Source organism: Boleophthalmus pectinirostris, unplaced genomic scaffold (assembly GCF_026225935.1).
Source record: "Boleophthalmus pectinirostris isolate CB_2022bp ecotype Guang Dong unplaced genomic scaffold, ASM2622593v1 HiC_scaffold_7, whole genome shotgun sequence".
NCBI lineage: Eukaryota > Metazoa > Chordata > Actinopteri > Gobiiformes > Gobiidae > Boleophthalmus > Boleophthalmus pectinirostris.
The window spans coordinates 21,501,507-21,521,220 of NW_026571473.1; the positions used below are offsets into that span (position 1 = coordinate 21,501,507).

The following is a 19,714-nucleotide window of genomic DNA, read 5'->3' on the forward strand; positions in this document are numbered from 1 at the left end:
AATTTTATGAGCAGTACCGGGTTGTATAAATAACTTTTATGGATAATTATTGGTTCATTCTGTTATGTAGACCCTATTTGTTGTAGCTCCAGTTTTTAAATCATAATATCTATTTTAAAATAGTTTACTGTGATTTTGTGATTAATGTGGTCTGTGCATTGCTGCCCATAAATAAAAATACCCCATTCTCCCTGGTCAGTTGGTCTGGATTGTGTTCAGTGAGACATGGGCTGGCCCCACTGACTAATATTATTAAATCTACATACCATTAGTCACTAGTCTAGTCTAGTCTGTGTGGCTGATGTCGCTGTGGTTTTCTGTGTTTTTTTCTTGTGCCTGACAATGCAGATATCTGACTTGTTTTCCTGTTTTGAAGTGAGCGGAATCCTGTTTGTGTTTTTTTCTGTGTTGCTAATTGTATATCTAATAAGAAATAAGGATCCACCAAATTTTCCTCCTGGACCACGACCTCTTCCCCTGATTGGGAATATTTTTAACATTGAACCAAAACAGCCTCACATCTACCTTACCAAGGTAAGACCACTGCTTAAAACAAGGCAGTATAGCTCTTTAGGCTATAAAGAACTTCTTTTTATATGTAATGTGAGGAAAGCCCAATTTACTGCATTCATCTCTTTACAAAAACACATTATGTTAATTATTATGTTAATTAAAACTCTACATATTTATTTATATTTTATTTTTTATTCATATTTTTTTGGAGATTTACTTTTGGATGATTGTAGATTTGCATATCAACATTTGCATTTCAAATAAAATAAATATTTTTTTCTGTGTTATGCGAGTCTCTTTCAAGAGAGCTAATAAAAATATACATTAGTCTAAATGTACATATGAAACATTTTGGAAATGTAAATAAAATATATGTATAAATGATGCTGTGTGGATTTCCCTGGAGAACATGCCCCAGAGTCACATGCTGGATAACAGATCACCCATTCTCTGACTCCACAGCTTGCTGAAGTCTATGGGAATGTGTACTGCATCCGTGTGGGCCGGGACAAGAGTGTGTTTGTGTGTGGATTTAAAATGGTGAAGGAAACACTCGTGACGCAAGCTGAAAACTTTGTGGACCGACCGTATAGTCCCATGGTGACAAGGATCTACTCTGGGAATTCAGGTATACAAGAAAAGCTAAATAACACTGTATGTATACAAACCAATAACTTTTATTTTGAAATTTTGTGCCACATTCATTCATAAATAATAACTATATTCATTTCAAGTCATAATTAAAATGTTTTTTATGCCACTTGTCAGATTGACCCATCAATCTAATTAGGAGATCAAAGCAGGGGTGCAGGAGTAGTACATGCTGTCTTTACTGTATATTTTATGATACTATTTCTCATTAGCCTTGTCCATTTACTGAATTTTCTTTGGTGTATCAGGTAATTTTTATGTTGCCTAAAAGGAACATATTGTGCAAATTGACTTTTATGAGCTCATAATCATGCTTCCCCTGTCATTATTGTATTCATAATTATTTTTTGATAGATTCATGCATGTTTGAGTAATAATGCGTTGTCCTGCATTAGAAGCTTGAATGCTCAGAAAATGTCTGTTTTCATCTGCCCCTTATCCCAGTACTTAGTTGTGATTATTTACAAAATGAAAATTCGATACTGAGTGATACATTCTAAAATGTCACTTAAAAACATAAATGAATGAAGAGGTGGTGCTTACTAGTTCTGCAATTTTGAACAAAAAGGGTCCCATTTCTATTATTATGCTGTTTAATAATAAATAATAATAATAATAAACGTAGCAGCTTACAACTGACCAAATGTATGTTGAAGATCTAGTTATGTTATAGTTCAATAATAAGTACCTAAAAAAACATAATATGTCCACAATGTCCACATATGCCCAACAATATGTCCTTGCTGTCAAAGACATTGCTTATTGTCCTTACTGTTATAGGATAATGTTGACATTGTCCAAGGCTTAGGTAAAGTTGTATTAATATGAGTCTCACAATATGTGTCTCCTTCTCTGCCTCAGCTGGTTTGTTCTTCAGTAACGGTAAAGTTTGGAGAAGGCAGCGGCGGTTTGCCATGGCGACACTGAGAGCCTTTGGTCTCACCACGAGTTCAATGGAGGAGAGGATCTGTGAGGAGAGCCGCAACCTGCACGACGCCATGGATAAGAACAGAGGTGCACAGTGAATACTACCCACCAAATGAGAAGCATATAGGATTCTCTATTCAAACAGTCAGTTCCAAATACATTGATTCCATTTTATTTTAGAACTGTTTGTCAAAGTCAGTATGCATGTTTGGTCATACATGCAGTTTACAATTCTAATTATTCTGAAAGTTAAAACTTGAAATGAACTGTTTGAATCACATGTTGTTGTATTGAAATGCTGTGGTAGAGCAGCACCACCTGATGGATTGCACTGAGACAGATGCTTGGAAAGTCACATTTTTCAAACTTTCACATGAATTTCCACAATGCAGTCTTTGACCCCCTGTGAAAGTGTAACAATATCCAATAAAATATTTGACTGTTTTATAATTTTAGGAGAGCCCTTTGACCCTGTTCTACTTTTGAACAACGCAGTGGCCAACATCATCTGTCAGATTGTATTTGGCAGAAGGTTCGACTACAGTGATCAGCGTTTCCAGGACATGCTCTATGATCTAAATGAACTGGCATATTTAGAAGGATCTGTATGGGCCTTTGTGAGTATTAAAAGTCAAAGAAAGTCATCACAGAAATAAATGTATCTACAAAGTGTATAGCCTATGTCACAACTATGCAAAATTGCTAAAGCATGATGTATAAGGTCTTGCTGGTCTTGATAATGCATCACTAAAATCAGTATGTTTGCTCCTTGTTTCTTGAAAGTTCTTAAGAAAATGCAAATACTAATCCTTTTGTGTTTTGTTATACTCCACATCTGTCATGGTGAGGTGAGATATTTTTGTGCTTCTTAATGAATGAGTGACTGTGTTTCTCCAAAGCTGTATGATGCCTTCCCAGCGCTGATGGCACACATGCCTGGGCCACACAATGGCATCTTCAGACACGCCAAGTCCATAGGGGCCTTTATCAAAGAGGAGGTCCAGAGACACAAGCCCGACCTCGACCCCAGCTCTCCACGGGACTACATCGACATCTTTCTGTTAGAGGCAAAAGTGGGTTCTGAATGAAATTTTAAACAATTTTTAAGATTATTACAGTAGATATAGACAGTGTAATCCTTCTTATTCGTCCAGGCGTGGTTCAATGTAGAGATGATTTCAGTGGTGTTCATATAGACAATGTTTTTGCTATTACAACGTTTCGACACAGAAGGGGGAACAATGGCAGACACTGAGCCACTGATTAGATGTCCCATTCACAACTGTAAATTTTACTATGAGAAAAACATGTTTGCCATTTTACACAATAGATCGACAAAATACCTATTAGATATTTCTATGCAAAGGATTATTTTGTGTCAACTAATTGCAGATAATTGTAAAATGGATTGGGTCTTCCATAGAAAATTGTTAATATCTTTTCTTTTTTGTGCCTTTACATTATTTGGCTGTAGACCGGTAACAAAGAGCTGGGCTTCAGTGAGACAAACCTGGTGCTATGTTGTCTGGACCTGTTCTTGGCTGGTACCGAAACTACCTCCAAGACTCTGCAGTGGGGTTTGATCTACCTCATCAACAACCCTCACATCCAAGGTAAGAGGCCTCATGCCACATGGAGTAGGTTCATTGTGTGTTTTGTATGTGGAATTGTAACTTCAAAAGCTGCTTTCTCAAAATGCATTTTTCATACATACAATAGTAAATACATGCACCACTTTCCAGAGATTTCCACTTGGTACTGAAGGATTTTTTGATATCTACTTCTAAGTCTGATTTATTAAATGTTTACACTCCTAAAGCTTTTTGTCTTTTAGAATTTTGGGCCAATTTTGTAAAAGATCTTACCAATTTACTCCAAAACTAAGATATCCCAAATCCCCTCTGTTTTTGTATCAACTGCCAAACAACTGAAGCAACAAATTTATAATCTAAAATGTCTGCTTTTTGATAATTTAAGAGCAAACTGTAGAAATCTGACCTTAACCTGGCTCACAATTGATATGTGTAGCACTCTGAATTCTTTTTGAGGACTCACAAATACCACAAAATTCCATCTTGCTGTGCAAAATTAATCAGACTAAATTTTAGTCTCTCAGAAGTTTTGATATTATGTATATGTAACCCATTGTAAATGTAAACAGGTTCTTTCACATTCAAGTATTTGGGCTATTTTTCAGAGAAAGTCCACGCAGAGATAGAGAAAGTGATCGGACAGTCTCGACAGCCCACTATGGCAGACAGAGCAAACCTGCCCTACACCGACGCAGTCATCCATGAGATCCAGAGAATAGGAAACATAGTGCCCCTCAATGGGTTCAGGAGGGCGGCCAAGGACGTGACACTCGGCGGATACTTCATTCCAAAGGTATGGGATATTATAGGAATAAGAGTAATAATTTATTTAGCACTGCATCGTATTTATCATTTCATCATTCAACTCAAAAACATGCATACTGTGCAGCCCTGCTTGTATAAAAGGTAGTGTAGAAAAAATTGTGCGCTGTGTTTTGTTGTAGGGGACTTCAGTAATGCCAATCTTGACCTCAGTGCTGTTTGACAAAACTGAATGGACCACTCCTGACAAATTTAACCCACAACACTTTCTGGACTCAGAGGGAAAGTTTGTCAAGAAGGAGGCCTTCATACCTTTCTCTGCAGGTGAGATGAAAAAGAGGTGTAAAATTTTTTATTTTGTAGAGTAAAATTTACTTTTTTAAAGTACACAAAATCCCAGGGGAAAGAAGGGGGTGTATTTATGTATGCACTGTATGTGTGAGTCAAAGCCACCACTAGAACCATAACCATGTTTAAATTGTAGACATTATATTGTAACTGAGGTGCTGATTTTGCAGGGAAGCGGGCGTGCCTGGGAGAGGGCCTGGCCAGGATGGAGCTGTTTCTGTTTTTTGTTGGTTTGTTTCAGAAGTTTTCCTTTTCCACTTTGGATGGAGTTGAGCTCAAAACAGAAGGAATAATTGGCGCAACACGCACCCCCCATCCTTTCAAGATCTATGCTCAGCCACTCTGAAGGCTTTTAAAATTGAAGTTCTTTGTATTTATTTATTGGCTTTTAGAAAAATAGCAGAATGAGTTGAGTTTATAAAGCAGATTTAGCCAAAAATATTCCCTTGAATATGATACTTTTGTAACACTAGATTAATAAAATGCATATTGTACTTGTCAGTGCTCTCATTCAAAGTCCTTTAAACAAAAAGACATCACCAGACATCTTGCATTGCTTTATAAAGTTTATTTCACACAAAGAAATTCATGTTTTTAAATTAATAAAAAGATGAAAAATAATGACTTTTTACAGTGTTTCACACAACAGGCTTCATCAGCTACATTGAAATGATATGACGTATACAGCACATATCAGCAACCATACAAAAACATTGTTTATTGTTTATATTAACTAATTAAGTAACAAAAGTGAACATTTTAACATTTAATTTGATAATTATCACCAACATTTGGTAGAAAATCTAGTGTTTATCTCATGTTTTTCAATTACCTTCATTACTAAAACTAATGCTTTCTTTAGAAATGCTCCATATCTACTAGAAAAGACATGTTTTTTGTATTTGAAAATCAGCCTACAACTGTATACATTTGACAACTTCATATAGGACGTCATTGAGTTCAAATGGAAACTTTAACAGCTATTGAGGTGACCCGCACCAAAATAGCATTTAACTTTTATTAAAAAAAAAAAAAAGTCTGTCGGACTCTTGGTTTCTGCATAGTATAGAGATAACGACTTGTACATACATTAATTATCTTTTAGTTATTTTAGCTCACATTAAGTCGGTGAAAGAATTCACGTTTACCTAAAAAAAACAACACAAAAACAAAAATACATTCTGGCTTAATTATTTACTCAGCCTAACCACTACAAAATCTGAAGCTTAAATAATTGCTGTGATTATCAGAAGTGCACTAATTTGGCAGTAGACAAGGTACAGGACAGCTTCTAACCCACGAATGGGACTAAGCGTTCTTGTACATGCGAAGATTATAGATTTTTGAAGCAAGATAAATTTGATTACACAAGTGCTCTTCAAAATCACATCCTGAGTGTTGAGGACATGCTTTAAGGCCACTTGATTGTACGCTGGTCTGATTGTCTCTAAACAAGGGACTTTGGGACAGTGTTTACTTGGAGGTTGCGGCTGCTGCAGGCACACTGACAGAGAGCGTGCGGCGAGGAGCATTGGACACCTGTCTTTGCTGGGACAGGAAGGACTGTCCCGGGGAGAGTAGAGGAGCCGCCCGGCCTCCAAGACGAGACTCTATGGCAAGCTTTTGAAAGTTCAGGCTCTGAGGATCACACAAAGGATTTTAAATTAAACACACTGATGTGTGAATCTTGTATCTTACAAAACCAAAATAAGTTATTTAAACTTAAAGTGATTATAATTTTTCCTGTTCTAGTAAATATAAAAGGTATTATATTTTATACCTTGTTATACCAGGCAGTAACAATCAACTTTTCTTCATATTCCTTCAATTTGGCCTGTTCACATTGACGCTGCGGAAAAAAAATACATATGCTGTATTTACAAATTTTAAATATTATTTTTATAATTATTGCAATACCTCCAAGCTGAGTATCTGCTTGTCCCGGTCTGCTAACTGATTCCTCAGAGACTGGATCTCTGCTGTGGCTGGGTTTAGTTTAGGGTCCAATGCTCGGATCACCTACAAACAGGAAAATGTTAAGAAACAATTCTGAAACAATACAGACTCAGGGCTTCACACTTATACAAATACCAGTTTCACTCACATTGCGAGCCTTCTCCAGGTACATTTTATATCTCTCTTCCATTGCCCTCATGTCATCGTCTTTCTTTTTAAGAGCTGCCATCAGCTCATCCACCTTCATAGCTGAAAGAAAATAGACAAATAAATACCGCACGTACCACATAAAACTATTTCTCTATTCAGACATGGATTAAAGTTGCCCAGATCTGCACACACAGTTCTGAGTGTTGTCAGGCTGGAGGTCCTCAAGGAGCTCTTTCTTTTTCATGATTTCATCCTGAGCCTCATTTAGCTGCACCCTGTCAACAAAAGGAAATGATGGAATAAAAAGATGTTCCATAAGAAAACTTTTAATACTATATTTTGACACAACACAAATATTCAACTTACATATGTGCATCAAGTTTCCGTTTCAAGTTGGACTAAAGAAAAGCAAAGGAATATTTTGTGTAACTATTAAAATATTATTGCATTTTTAAACCTAGAAGTATATCCAAGAGACTGTAGTATTGTTGCTTACGTCATCTGGTTTAGCTGCCTGACTCTGCAGGGCCTTTTGAAGGTCCTCCACTTGCTGTTGCAGCTCACTGACCCTCTCTCTGCTCAACCTGAACAGTACAAAATCAAATATAAATGCACACATTTGTGGTACAACAGCAGACATGCTCCCAATCTGCCACACTGTACCTGATCTCTGTGTCCAGTTCACTGCGATTCTTATGGGCCTCCTCGAGCTGAGACTGGAGCCCTGCGATCTTCTCCCTCTCAAACTCCTCCTGCTGCACCCTCAGCATCTTGTTCTCATGCTGCAGACGAATGAACTTTTCCCTAAACAATTAAAACAGTGACAAAATCATTATAGTCATTACAGGGTTGGAAGTCAAGTACATTCAAATTGACTTGATTGTAGTGATAATGTACCTGTACTCCACCGGCATTAGTTCAGCTGCCAAGTTCTCATGGCTGGGGCTGCCCGATGGAAGCATCCCTGAATGAAAACACATGAGTCAATAGAGCGCTGTGTGCAGGTACAGTTCCTCCAGGTGTGTAACTGTTACCTGCTTGAGAGAGCTGATGCTGCTGAGCCTGAGTGCACCTCAGCTCCTCATTGAGCTCTTTGAGAGAGTCTCGCTCCACAATGATCCTCTGGTGAAAAATAGCGATGAATGAGGGATCACACTGTCTAAACAAATTTTTAAACTAACTTTGGACAGCAACAAATGTTATTAAAATGAGAACAACCTCTTTCTCCTTAAGTACAGTTTCATGCTTCTCTTCGAGTTTCTTCACTTCATAGGCTAGGTTGTCCGCTCGTCTCGTCTCCTCTGACAGCTTTGTGTGCAGCTCCTGAACCTGAGAAAATCATTATCATTATCACTGTTTACACTGCATCATCATCACCCCGTACTTTATATGTACCTGTCTCTTGTAAGTCTCCAGCTGTGCTCTGGCTGCATTGGCTTTGCGCAGCTCTTCCTCCAGGCTAACTGTGTTTTGCATGTAAGTCATGTTGTTCTCCTCCAGAAGCTTCATCTGCCTCTTCAGGTCCCCGAGGTTCTCCAGTTTACGCTTGTACGTTTCAATGGAGGCCTCCAGCATCACCACACGGTCAGAGCAGTTTCTATACAAAAGTAAATAAATCAAAATATTTCTAGCAAATTTCTTGAAGGACTTTGCCAAGGCTGTCATGGCTGAGCAAGTAAATGTGTAAATGAATGTGATTTCTATCCGAGGCTCAGACCAGTCAGTAACGTGTGTAAAGGCTCAGCAGACATTGTGCCACCACACAAAAAACTCTGTTAACTTACATTTGTGTACAATGTAAGACAAGTTGATTGGCACGTTTCCACAACAATAGCAAAGACAAAATTGAGCTGAACAACATACAGTTTAAGATTACAACCAGGAAAATAATGTTGAAAAATATAACAAATTGAAAATTTTATCTGAACCTACTGACACACACTTTGCATTTGGAGGATTTTTCCATCCAGAACTATGGCAATTTATAAGCTGCTGAAAGGAGTGTTTCCAGCGTGTACAGTGAGTAACTGTAAATATTGTTTCGATAGGTCAATAGTTGCACAGACCTGAGCACGTCCAGCTCGTCTTTGAGCGCTCGTGACTCCTCAGCTAGACCAGTGAGCTCGTCGTTTCGATGCTGCACCTCAATCAGCTGCTTTTCCAGCTCCTCACAGTGGATCCTGTAATCATCTTTAGCTGCTTCCAGCCTTAGGGAGACAGAAGAGGCATTAATAACCCACTGCCTTACGACCAGAGACAAGAATGAAATTACGCCAGTAAGATTAATCACAATTGAATGGCTACATTGCTAAGACAGCAATTATTGAAGCAACCAGATTCCTCAGTAAAATACAAAATATCCTGTCCCATCATGTATAAAATCAACTAACCCTCTCCATTTATAAAAGGTGTTCTGAAATATATGTGATAATTCATTTTATAGCTCATATTTTAGTCTCATCTTGAATGTTCATACTCTCGAACGTATCAAATCACAATTGTAGTGCTTGTCACAAAAATAGAAAATGAGACTTTTCCAAAATAGTTGAAGTCCAAACTATAAATTAGCCCAAGGCTAAAAATACTTTCACACTAATATAAATTAATTATGAGGGCAAATTACTTTCTAGAGTAGTAGCAGAGTAATATTTGGCTTTTTAATATTTGACATTGGTTGTCTCTAATCAGACTAAAATGTCATTCAAATTTCCATTGAACCAAGGATCAGTTCAAGTATCAACAAATGCGTTACCAACATAATATATTTGCTCAAATCAAAATCTAAAAAACACATAGACAGACCTGAAGTTCTCCTCTTGTATGGTTTCCAGTTGTTGCTGTAACAGACTGTGCTTCTTCCCTGAGGCAGTGCTCAGGTCGTCAAAGGAGTCCAGCTGATTGGCCCGATCCGTCAACACATCATTCTCCGCCAATAAACTGTTACGCTCCTCCTGAAGAATTGCCACCTGGACAAGAAAAGTTATATTTAAAAGCACTCAAATATGTAAACAAACCAAACACTGGCAATGAATATGGTTACTTTAGACTTGGACAATGTGTTCATGCAAAAAGCCAGTATTAGAGTATAACAGCTTTCTTCCTCCCATCTGTTAATAGTTATTCAGACTTCAAAGCAATTATTCTGGAGAAAAGATGTTAATATGTGGTTAGTTCAATTAGCCTGTTCCTCATACATTATTTCTGTTTCTGTAATTTTACTAGAACATTATAAACATTACACATTAAGATAAAAATATAACTGATGACCTGTCAATAAGTCTTATGTTATGAATATATACCAGATGTCACCATTATCTGTTAGCAAACCAAGCCAAAAATGTATAGTAAATGGTAATCTTATTAAGATTATTAAATGTTAGTTGCTCCCTGCAGCGCAATTGGGCCATCTGTTAGAGTTAAAACCAATGAAAAGGTTTAGTTAAGTTTGTTTTTTTTGTCGGATGGGGCTTACCAGTTTGCGATGAAGGATGAACCAAAATCTGTTGAAAGTCCAGTTGAACAGTTAATAATTAATAGTGCCAATTTAGATTTTGCCTTTCTTTAGTCTGCACTGAATCATGCAACCCAGTTGGGACAGTGGACCAGTGGATCGCAGACTGTGAGCTCGGGTTTTCTGCCACAACAGCTCCGGACAATGGGCCCAAGAGTTTCAGTAAAGTCCTGTTTGTACTGTACCCGGCCAACTGCATTCATGTTTTATGCTGATGTGCAGAAAGTGAACTGCAGCAGGGCATTTGATTATAAGACATAATGTAAGTGAATGCATGTCTTCACCTGCATGTCCAGCTCTTGACAACGTTGGGCCAAAGCCTCCTTCTCTGTAGCAACTTCAGCGAGGTCTTCAAGGGCCTTTTTAAGCTTGAAGGAGAAAGAGGATATGTTGGATACTGGCCGAATTTATGGTAATGTTGGGATTAAAAATAAATAAGACACATGTGAATTATAAATCAAACAATAATATTGAGTTTAGTTTAGAGCCTGACCTGCTGTTCCATGTCCCCAGACAGCTCAGCTCCAAACGGGGGCATGAGCTAAGAGAAAAAAATTTAATAATTGTAATTTTAAAAAAAGTCCTTTGTCAGAAACTAATCAACTTTTTTTTTTTTTTAACAAAACCATTTCTGAATTTGGATTTGAATGTTATAAAAAATGTATGCAGACCAGTTTCTGCTTTCTTGATTTTTTTTATTTACATATTCATATAGCCTACTTGCATACTTAAATATTGCAGTATCACCCATAATATTTAACATTTTTGCAAGTTTTGCCAACATTCGCAATTGGAATAATTTCATGGTACCGACCTCCTGTATGGCTGTCATCACAACATGCTGCACAGACTCCTCCAAAGTCATGATTGTCTGAATATAATCTAAACATTTGAGAAAAAAAAAAACATTTTAAACAGTTTGTATGCAAAGAGTTTATATATCTCGCATACATTCTTGTAGTTTTACAATAAATGGGTAATCATTAATCATTAGTGAATAGACCTTGTTTGCGTTCACATTTGACGGCACATCCCAGGACGAGCTGCAGCAGTCGTCCTAGCTGCACAGAGTCAGAGTGTTCGGCCACAAGAGCCAGGTCCGGTAAAGGGAAACCTGAGATGTCCTGCGCCAAGGTCTGAGGGTGTAGAGTGACAGGTGACGCTTAATCGTATCAACAAGAAAATGTACAACTTATGAAGAAACAACTACTATATACACCACGGCAAGCAGGATACTAATCACAAAGGCCAATTATAGGAATATTGTGATATTAAATGTATCAAATTTACTAGATCGACTTAAGGTTTGGTCAACCAGTTAGTGTATTGAAAGATTATTAACTGCCCAGTGTTAAGACTGAATGAATATCTAACAATGTCTATATTATAGTTTCACTCTATTGGTTGGTGTGTAAGGCAACTCGGTACATACTCATAACCTAAAATACACTATAGCGCCTGAAAAGGTGAACTAGTACACCTCTAGTCTTCACACACTTCACTTCACAATAACCCCAATTAAGACAAGGCTTGAATTTATATTAATATACATTAAGTACCTCATTATAATAGTCAACCACCATCTGAAGAATCTTCTTTAGGTTGTTCATCTAGGGAGACATTAGAAAATAGCTATACATTGTCCATGTGTTTATTTTAGATATGATATTAAAAGGTCAGAAAAGAAGGAAGCATGAACAGACATTTATTGACAATACATTATGTAGAAAATAACTTCCACAGGGAACTGCACATATTTCCCCCTATGCCAAAAGGTCAGGGTCAGAAAAATAGCTGTTCAATACCTTAAGTCTCCAGTTGTCTTCAACATCTGCTTTAATACGACTGAGCCATCCATCATTGAACCACACTGGGTCACTAAAACACATAATAAAAGCATAAATAAATAAGAGTCATAGATCCATCTTCCATCACTTACACTTTTATTTTTGTTGGTTTTGTTTGACCTGCCTAGAAAGTTTTTATTTCAAAATTGGTTACATTCTGTTAGAGCTAACATTAAACCAAACCATATCACTGTTAAAAACATGCAGCCTCTTACATTTGATGAAGAGCCTGTGATATTGCTGCTCCGGTGGTCAGGTCCTCCACTTTTGTGCAGGGAGCGGAGAGACTGAAAGTCTGAAGCTAAAAAAGACAAATAGGCCTAAATGAGAATTTTTTAGTGGTTAGGGGTCTATGTATTGTGGCTTAAAGATACTGGCACAGAGAAACAAATGGTGGAAAGATCTACTATCATCTTTAAGTAAAAAGTAATATGGATGGGATTAGGAATAAGAGGAGCAGATCATGTTAAATGTTTTTGGAAATAAAGTTGGAGAGATAAGGTTACAGTTATGATCATTCAGAAGAGAAGGACAGTGAATACATTGGCAAATGATGCTGAGATTAGAACAGTGAGTCTTAAATGAATACCAATATGATCAACATTGTCAAACATACACTACCAGTCCAAAGGTTTGTACACACAGTTTTTTTTTCCTTCTTATGTGTATTACTAGTTTCTACATATAGAAGACATCAAATATGCAATGCAAGATATAAGGAATTATGTAGCAAAGAAAAAATGTCAATAACTAAACTAGTTTTATTTTCAAATTAGCCACCCTTTGCTTAACTGACAGTGCTGCAAACCCCTGGTCACTGAAATGGTTTTCACTTCGCAGGTTTGCCATGTGAGTGTCAAGAAATGCCAAAAGAGCAAAGCAATGATCAAAGCAATAGGGTGACCATTTAAAGAAGTGCATTTTTGTGTGTGTGTGTGTGTGTGTGTGTGTGGGGGGGACTTTTGCCTGGTACTGTAGGTTGGTAGTAAATAAATACTAAGGTAATGTGAGAGAAGAGGAAACAGAGCAGAGAGGGGATGTGGGAAGCTATAACACCATCAGCACAACACCTGAATTAAAGCCACATTATTTGTTTTGAGGCTTTATATAAAAAAGAAATATCATTATTTACGATAGATATCTGTACACTGCATCTTAACACGCACACATCCTTTAGCCCAATGTATTTGTAAGAAACAGTGCAAAATACAGATACTAGAAATTAAGAGGCACTTTGATGAACTTAAGCTCAACAAAACAAAGAAGATTCACTCAACATATATCTTGAGTTAACTGGATTAATTCCCCAAATCCAAAGAAAGAAAGAACTCAATCAAACAAACAAACAAACAAAACAGCAGATTGGTTGAAGTGTTAATCAAATTATAGGAGTAAATATGGAGCAAACGTGGTAATTTTAGCTGAACATTGGCGACAGAGCGTGGAGCTTTTTCCTGTTTTCCTAAAGTGTCACCTCCACAGCGCTGCTACTGCTGCAGGTGAATTACATACAGCTCCGGTCCGGCCAATCTTGTGTTTGTAGACCGCTCAGAAAATCCATCGTAAAGGACAAACTCACCCAAACTATGAGGCTTTCGACCAGACCGGTTTGGTTCTCGTCCATTTGCTGTATTTTCCAAACGACCTCTCTACCTGACAGCGAAGCTTTTCCGCTCCTCTCTCTACATTTGTCCTCACCTGCTGGAAGCCAGAGGTAAATTTCTTACGATAAATGCGTAATTCTCACTCAAAGTCCATCTGTAACGCTATTAAAATACCGTAAAGTGTACGGGAATAGCTCGGCGTCTTAGTGGCTCTGCGATCACTGGGGCTTTAATTGGTCCAATGAGATTTGAGACATTTAAGATTGACAGCTCATAAACCAGGACTCAGCCAATCAGAGGTTGCCCTTTATTGTTTAACGGGAAATTATAAAGCTTCTCTTTTAGTAGTATATTTCCCGTAGAAACTCATTTACAGCAAATTTTTCAGGCATTTTTACTGAAAGCAATGAGTGATGTGCAGACTGTAAAGAAATATAGGCCTGTTATATTGACAATGTCATGAACCGAACTGAAATAGTGTCACGCATTTATCGACTAACATAAAATGGCTAAAGAAGTGATTTTTTTTTTTTTTTTTTTTTTTTTTGTATTTTGTATTTTGGATATTTTATTTAAAAAGTTTTATGCATTGGCCTGTTTCATGTAATGCCTATTCTACAAAATATAGAGTGGCCAGATTTTCAAAATAAAAAACTGGGACATCCCTGGTTTAGGTTAGTCCATAACAATAAACTAGTTTAACAAATGCGTAATTAAGGGAAGTTACTCACTAGGCACTAATGTGAGTCAGTATAGTCACATTTTCTTTGTGTTTTGTCCTTTTTAGCAGCTTTCCTGTATTTTACCTAAACAAATGACAATTTATGTCTCTCTTTGCTGTTGGCAGGGATCAGATTGGTCAAAAATAGGGATTTCTTATAAAACTGAGGCAAATCACTGTTTTTGTATAAATCTGCTGGGACAAGGGACACAGGGCCCAAAACTGGGACTGTCCCAGGACTTAGGTTATTTTCAAGTTCATTCAATGCCCATTTTGCACTTGCCTTCTACAGCCCTAGTTCTATCGAGTTGAGACATGTCTTTAGTCTAAATGAATTGTGCGTTTTAAGTTGATGGCCTGTGAGATGATCTCATTTGAAAACTGGATAACTAAGTGCAAACTCGCCTTGCAGCCTACTTGAAGTTTCCTGATTTATGTTTACTGACAATTACAGCTTGTATAGGCCTAATTGCATAACTGAATGTTGGTTTACTTCACTCCACATTAATTGCAGTCTTATTCTCAGTGTTAAATCAGCCTTGCAGGAGAGCATGGATTTGATCCTCCACTGGACTTCGCTCCTTTGGTAAAGGGGCAGTGAGGTAACTTTAGTGAAGCTTATATCAGTAGTGCCCTCCCTCACTCAGGACAGTTATTTTTAAATGACCCGAAGTCACAGCGGCTTCATCTGAGTTAATCTGAACCAACAATGTCAATATTGAGATATTTCTGCCCAAGATTTCACAATGATGATGAGTTAAAAAAGAAAAAGAAAAACTTTATTCAACTATTATTTCTTTTAATACTCTTTTACTTGTGCATAGTTGTTCACGCATGTATTATTCTGATAATAATCTATCTTTATAATGCCTTAGTAGACGCCCTGTATTCTTTATAGGCCAGACTCATAAAATTGTGGCTACCAGGCTACGTGCGCGACTGCTGCTATTGATGACATGATCAAGCAAATGGTGGTGTGTCTTGCCAAAGGACACCACAGCATAGGCTCAGGAGATCAAACCAGCACCCTTCAGGATATATTTGTATTTATGTGGTAGAGGAGGTCTAATACAAATCTGTACATAATCAACAGTTAAGGTGCACTGTGTGACGTTTCTGGGAGAGAGTCCGCTATCTGCTTTGCCTTGAATGTTCCACAGTATGGCATTAGACTTACATGTCTTGCAATTAGACAATTACAGGTGTGTTCATGCTCAAAAATACATTGAAATGCATCCTTACTGTGAACATGATTACTTTTCCACAGATCTAACTTGTAATTTTGCCTGGTAGCATCATCTACTTGTCTCCATGAATATAGACAAGTTTAATGCCATACTGTGGAACTTTCAAGGAAAAGCAAGAAAATCTCCATGGAGACAAGCTAACTGCGGGTGCTCCACCAGAAAAGTTACATAGCACACCTTTAAATAAGTATGAATATTACTCTGGAGTAAAAGCACATTTGTGTACGTACGGGAAAGTAAATGATATAGTTCTGTCTCATCACTAATGTTTGTACTCTAAAAGCTAACAGTACTACCACCACTATACTACTATAATTACATGGGATTAAGTACATATATTATAAAATCTACTTATGTAAATGCGCAATATCCCCACCCCTAGTGGTGTTGGCTGGGTAAACTTTAGGTAAATGATTGGTAAGGTCAAACCTAACCTACTTTAGTTGTTGACACTTTTGGCAAGGATTTGGTTGAAGGTAATCTTTTACATGTATTATTATTTAGGTCAGAAGGCAGAGCTTACTTTTCTGTATTCTTCCATGTGCTTTATACTTGCTATAAAAGTTGTGACGTGAGCTAAAGAACCATTTGTATTGACAGCTGGACCGGCTGATAATAGTTGATTATTAACCTCTAGTTCCCATTTATTTTGTTGAGTGATGCTGTTCGTCTGCATTTAACTTCCTGCTAAGAGACACACAAGATCTTACCTTCTTACCTCAGCTGCCTTCAATGATCCCATACACTACACAGACCAGGTAAGTCATAATTTAATTGCATTTTATAATAATGTGAACTGTCTAAGGCTAGATGAATGAAAATCAACACACCAAGAGTCCTTATTTCATACAGCCCTAAATTATGTTTCGTGAGATTTGTTTAATAAGTTTTTATGTCACATTCCAGCTCGTGTGGATGTTTTGAAGAGCCAGCTGTTCAGAATCAAAGAGTTTCATCTAAATCTCAAATATTTGCACCGATAAGTTCAGCATCAGCATCCATGAACCGCCCTAAGGTGACTACATCAGACCATGCAGCACTTAAATGTCCTCACAATCTCTGACACTTTAAAATATTAACTATTTTACATATTTCCATAATATGACTTGTTCATTGTCATTTTCATTCACCTTTTTAGGATTCAAATTCTTGCTCACCTGCAGCCCAAAGAGATCCCCAGTGCCCTGTTTGCCTCCAGGCTCCATCTTTCCCTGTGAACACAAATTGTGGCCATTTATTTTGCGGTAAGCGACAATTTAATTTAATCACATGACAGGGTTAGGCTTGGTTACACAAATGTTCGTCCATAATCAGCATTGACATTTTTTATCTAAGTGTAAGGCTTTCAATAATTAACCTCTACATCACTGAAACACATTTAAAATCACAAGTTACTACTAACTACTAACACAGCTGTTTTTGAAATGAATACTTGTGTATTTATGAATTTTGTAAATTAACATTAGAAGTAGTAACAGCAATCACACACAATCTGGTAGAAATAAGCAGCAATAGTAATAATAACAGTTGTAGTAGTAGTTGCAGGTAAATTTGTATATGTAGTTTCAAAAAGCACTTAAGGAGTTGTACAATGCATTAGCTTTTGGGGAAAACAAAATTGTAATAATTTATTAATTTTGTAAGTAATCAGAAGGGAGAACACGCTTCCTGACAGGGAAATTCTATGGACTTTTATTGTCTCTTTGTCCAAGCTGGAAAACTCTTACACACAAGAAGGAAATGCATCTCTACATGGCTGTATTGTGTTGTAGAACATTGAAAGGTGTGGTTAAAAAAAAAGCTTTAGTATCATCTGTCACATGATCCTTTCAGTGTTACCTTGAACTCACTTACCCTACTGCCCCCACCTATCTTTCAGTTATTATTGGTGATGAAATGCTTGACATGCTTCTAACACTTTTATTGCTGTAATCTGAATCTTTTGTGTTGTTGTCTGCAGCTCCCTGTCTGATCACCTACTGGAGACATGGCTCATGGTTGGATGCAATCAGCTGTCCTCTGTGTAGACAAAAGGTATGCAGCTTTAATATCAAGCAAATGTTTAAGAGGTTTGCATTTGATGGATGTAATCACTAAACCCTTGTCAATTTACCTGCCTAGGTTAAGCAACTGTGTACTGAGCTATCAAAAATATAATAATAATAATAGATAGCACAGATACAGGTTTTGTAAGCAGGAATTATGACAACAAATTGCAAATACAGGATCGGATTACCTTTATAAAATATATATGAATGGAATTGCTATTTACCCACATGCTGCAGTTGATATTAGTCTAGAGGGACAGTGGCAGATAGAAGACTAAATTCACACCAAACTCCATACAACTCTACAATAACTCACCCTTATATAATAGATAACCCTATGGCCTGTCAAGCACTATTTCATCTCTGCACTTCTTCTCCTGACCCACCTCTTGTATACAGCAGAGATATATTTTGTATTACTATATTTTTATTTATTATTTTTACTTGTAGGTGTACATCTGTAATTATCTGTCTTACATGAATGACACAGTCTCTTGCTATTTTTGCTACAATTTTTGCTAGACTTAATTGGAATGTGACCCACTGGAAAAACACCTTTGATCTGTGCACTATTAATTTCTCTGTTATGATTAAAACATTTTGTGCATAATGTTCTTTATAGGTCAATGCGCTGTGTCATTTATTCAAAGAAAGTCGATCAGATCAACAGTCAAAAGAAGTTCTAGGAGAAATCACAAACTACAACAGACGATACTCTGGAGCTCCAAGAACGGTCAGTGCCAAATTCCACATTTCATTCATTTTTTTTAAATTGTTGAAATATCAGGGGAAAGACGACATGACAAGCATGACAGATGATTTGCTATGGGGATGCAAAGGGAAAAAAGTGGAGGAGAGAAAAGAAATATTTTTTTAGAAAGGGAAGTACATTTAAATATCAAAGAACTGGGTGACCACATTCCAGAAAAAACATGGAAAATAAAGGCTTTGGTGATACTGGATATGGACACGCCCCCGCGCACACCCTGCTTGTCTCTTGAAAAACACATTCCTATAGGCATTCTGTATTTTGTAAAATGTTTAACAAAATTAATTTCAAGAAATAATTAATTTACAAAATACAATTTGTAATATGTATGTCTAAAAGGTAAAGATTATGCAACATGTAAGTAAAATTATAACACTAACTTTCTTACTGTCCTCTGTTTCAGATATCAGACTACCTGTGCGATGCTCCTCTTCTACTGCAGCTATTGGCTCGGGGTTTGGGCACCATGGGGGGCATGCTTGGCTTGTTCTTCTTCCGGGTCGCACTGTGCTGTATTGGGACAGTTGTGTCCATCTCGTCTTCTCCGGAGTCTATCCCATCCTCCTCTGCAGGATCCTTCCAGTCTGAACCCTCCTTGTGTGGGCTGCTGGGTGTGCTGGACGACCTGGTGGTGGTCATTCTGCTACTGATCTGTGTCATTAATGTGAACCAGCAGATGGTGCCACAAAGAGGACAGAGAGCAAATGTAGCAACAACTCGCGCAGTCATTGGGAACTCACTATAGTTTGTGATCTGTTATAAGTTTTGAGTTCCATAAATATTTAGGTGGCAGGAGTTGAGTTTGCTACAATGTTTACAAGAACCTATAGAATTATAACATTATCTATTATCCTGTTATGTTCATCTCCAAGTTGTTTGTTGTAGTCTCAAGTAATGTTTATTCAGTTACAGGGTTACAAGGCGTGCCTCATCTGTTTATTAGTAAGAGGTTTGTAAATATATAAAAATATATATTAATGTTTGTGTATAAAATAAAAAAATATTTATTGCCTTTGCATATTTAACCTTTCTTTATATGAGATACTACAACCAGGTTGCTGAATATTC

The 19,714-nt window shown here is 37.2% G+C and overlaps 3 protein-coding genes across 3 annotated transcripts; 2 read left to right on the forward strand and 1 right to left on the reverse strand.

The window, feature by feature from the left end:
• The first annotated feature begins 342 nt into the window (after positions 1–342).
• LOC110154861 (cytochrome P450 2J6-like) lies at positions 343–5,139 on the forward strand. The gene is made up of 9 exons (XM_020918907.1): positions 343–534; positions 976–1,141; positions 2,026–2,178; positions 2,548–2,708; positions 2,991–3,164; positions 3,566–3,704; positions 4,289–4,476; positions 4,628–4,769; positions 4,964–5,139. Exons 1-9 carry the CDS (start codon positions 343–345, stop codon positions 5,137–5,139), a joined length of 1,491 nt encoding a protein of 496 aa, XP_020774566.1.
• A 202-nt stretch (positions 5,140–5,341) lies between these two features.
• On the reverse strand, positions 5,342–13,954 carry hook1 (hook microtubule-tethering protein 1). Its single transcript, XM_020918766.2, has 22 exons — positions 13,837–13,954; positions 12,473–12,558; positions 12,216–12,288; positions 11,970–12,020; positions 11,414–11,546; positions 11,225–11,292; positions 10,904–10,951; positions 10,695–10,778; positions 9,702–9,865; positions 8,966–9,106; positions 8,295–8,496; positions 8,118–8,228; positions 7,934–8,021; positions 7,797–7,863; positions 7,563–7,703; positions 7,396–7,483; positions 7,266–7,297; positions 7,092–7,174; positions 6,898–6,998; positions 6,711–6,812; positions 6,574–6,642; positions 5,342–6,431 (listed from the first exon to the last, which is right to left on the reverse strand). The coding sequence occupies exons 1-22, from the start codon at positions 13,879–13,881 to the stop codon at positions 6,267–6,269; spliced, it is 2,142 nt and encodes a 713-aa protein (XP_020774425.1). The 5' UTR covers positions 13,882–13,954; the 3' UTR covers positions 5,342–6,266.
• Positions 13,955–16,477: 2,523 nt separating this feature from the next.
• On the forward strand, positions 16,478–19,566 carry si:dkey-183n20.15 (RING-HC_RNF170 domain-containing protein). Its single transcript, XM_020918976.2, has 6 exons — positions 16,478–16,587; positions 16,736–16,844; positions 16,968–17,073; positions 17,790–17,863; positions 18,500–18,610; positions 19,050–19,566. Exons 1-6 carry the CDS (start codon positions 16,562–16,564, stop codon positions 19,389–19,391), a joined length of 768 nt encoding a protein of 255 aa, XP_020774635.1. The 5' UTR covers positions 16,478–16,561; the 3' UTR covers positions 19,392–19,566.
• The last annotated feature ends 148 nt before the right edge of the window (positions 19,567–19,714 follow it).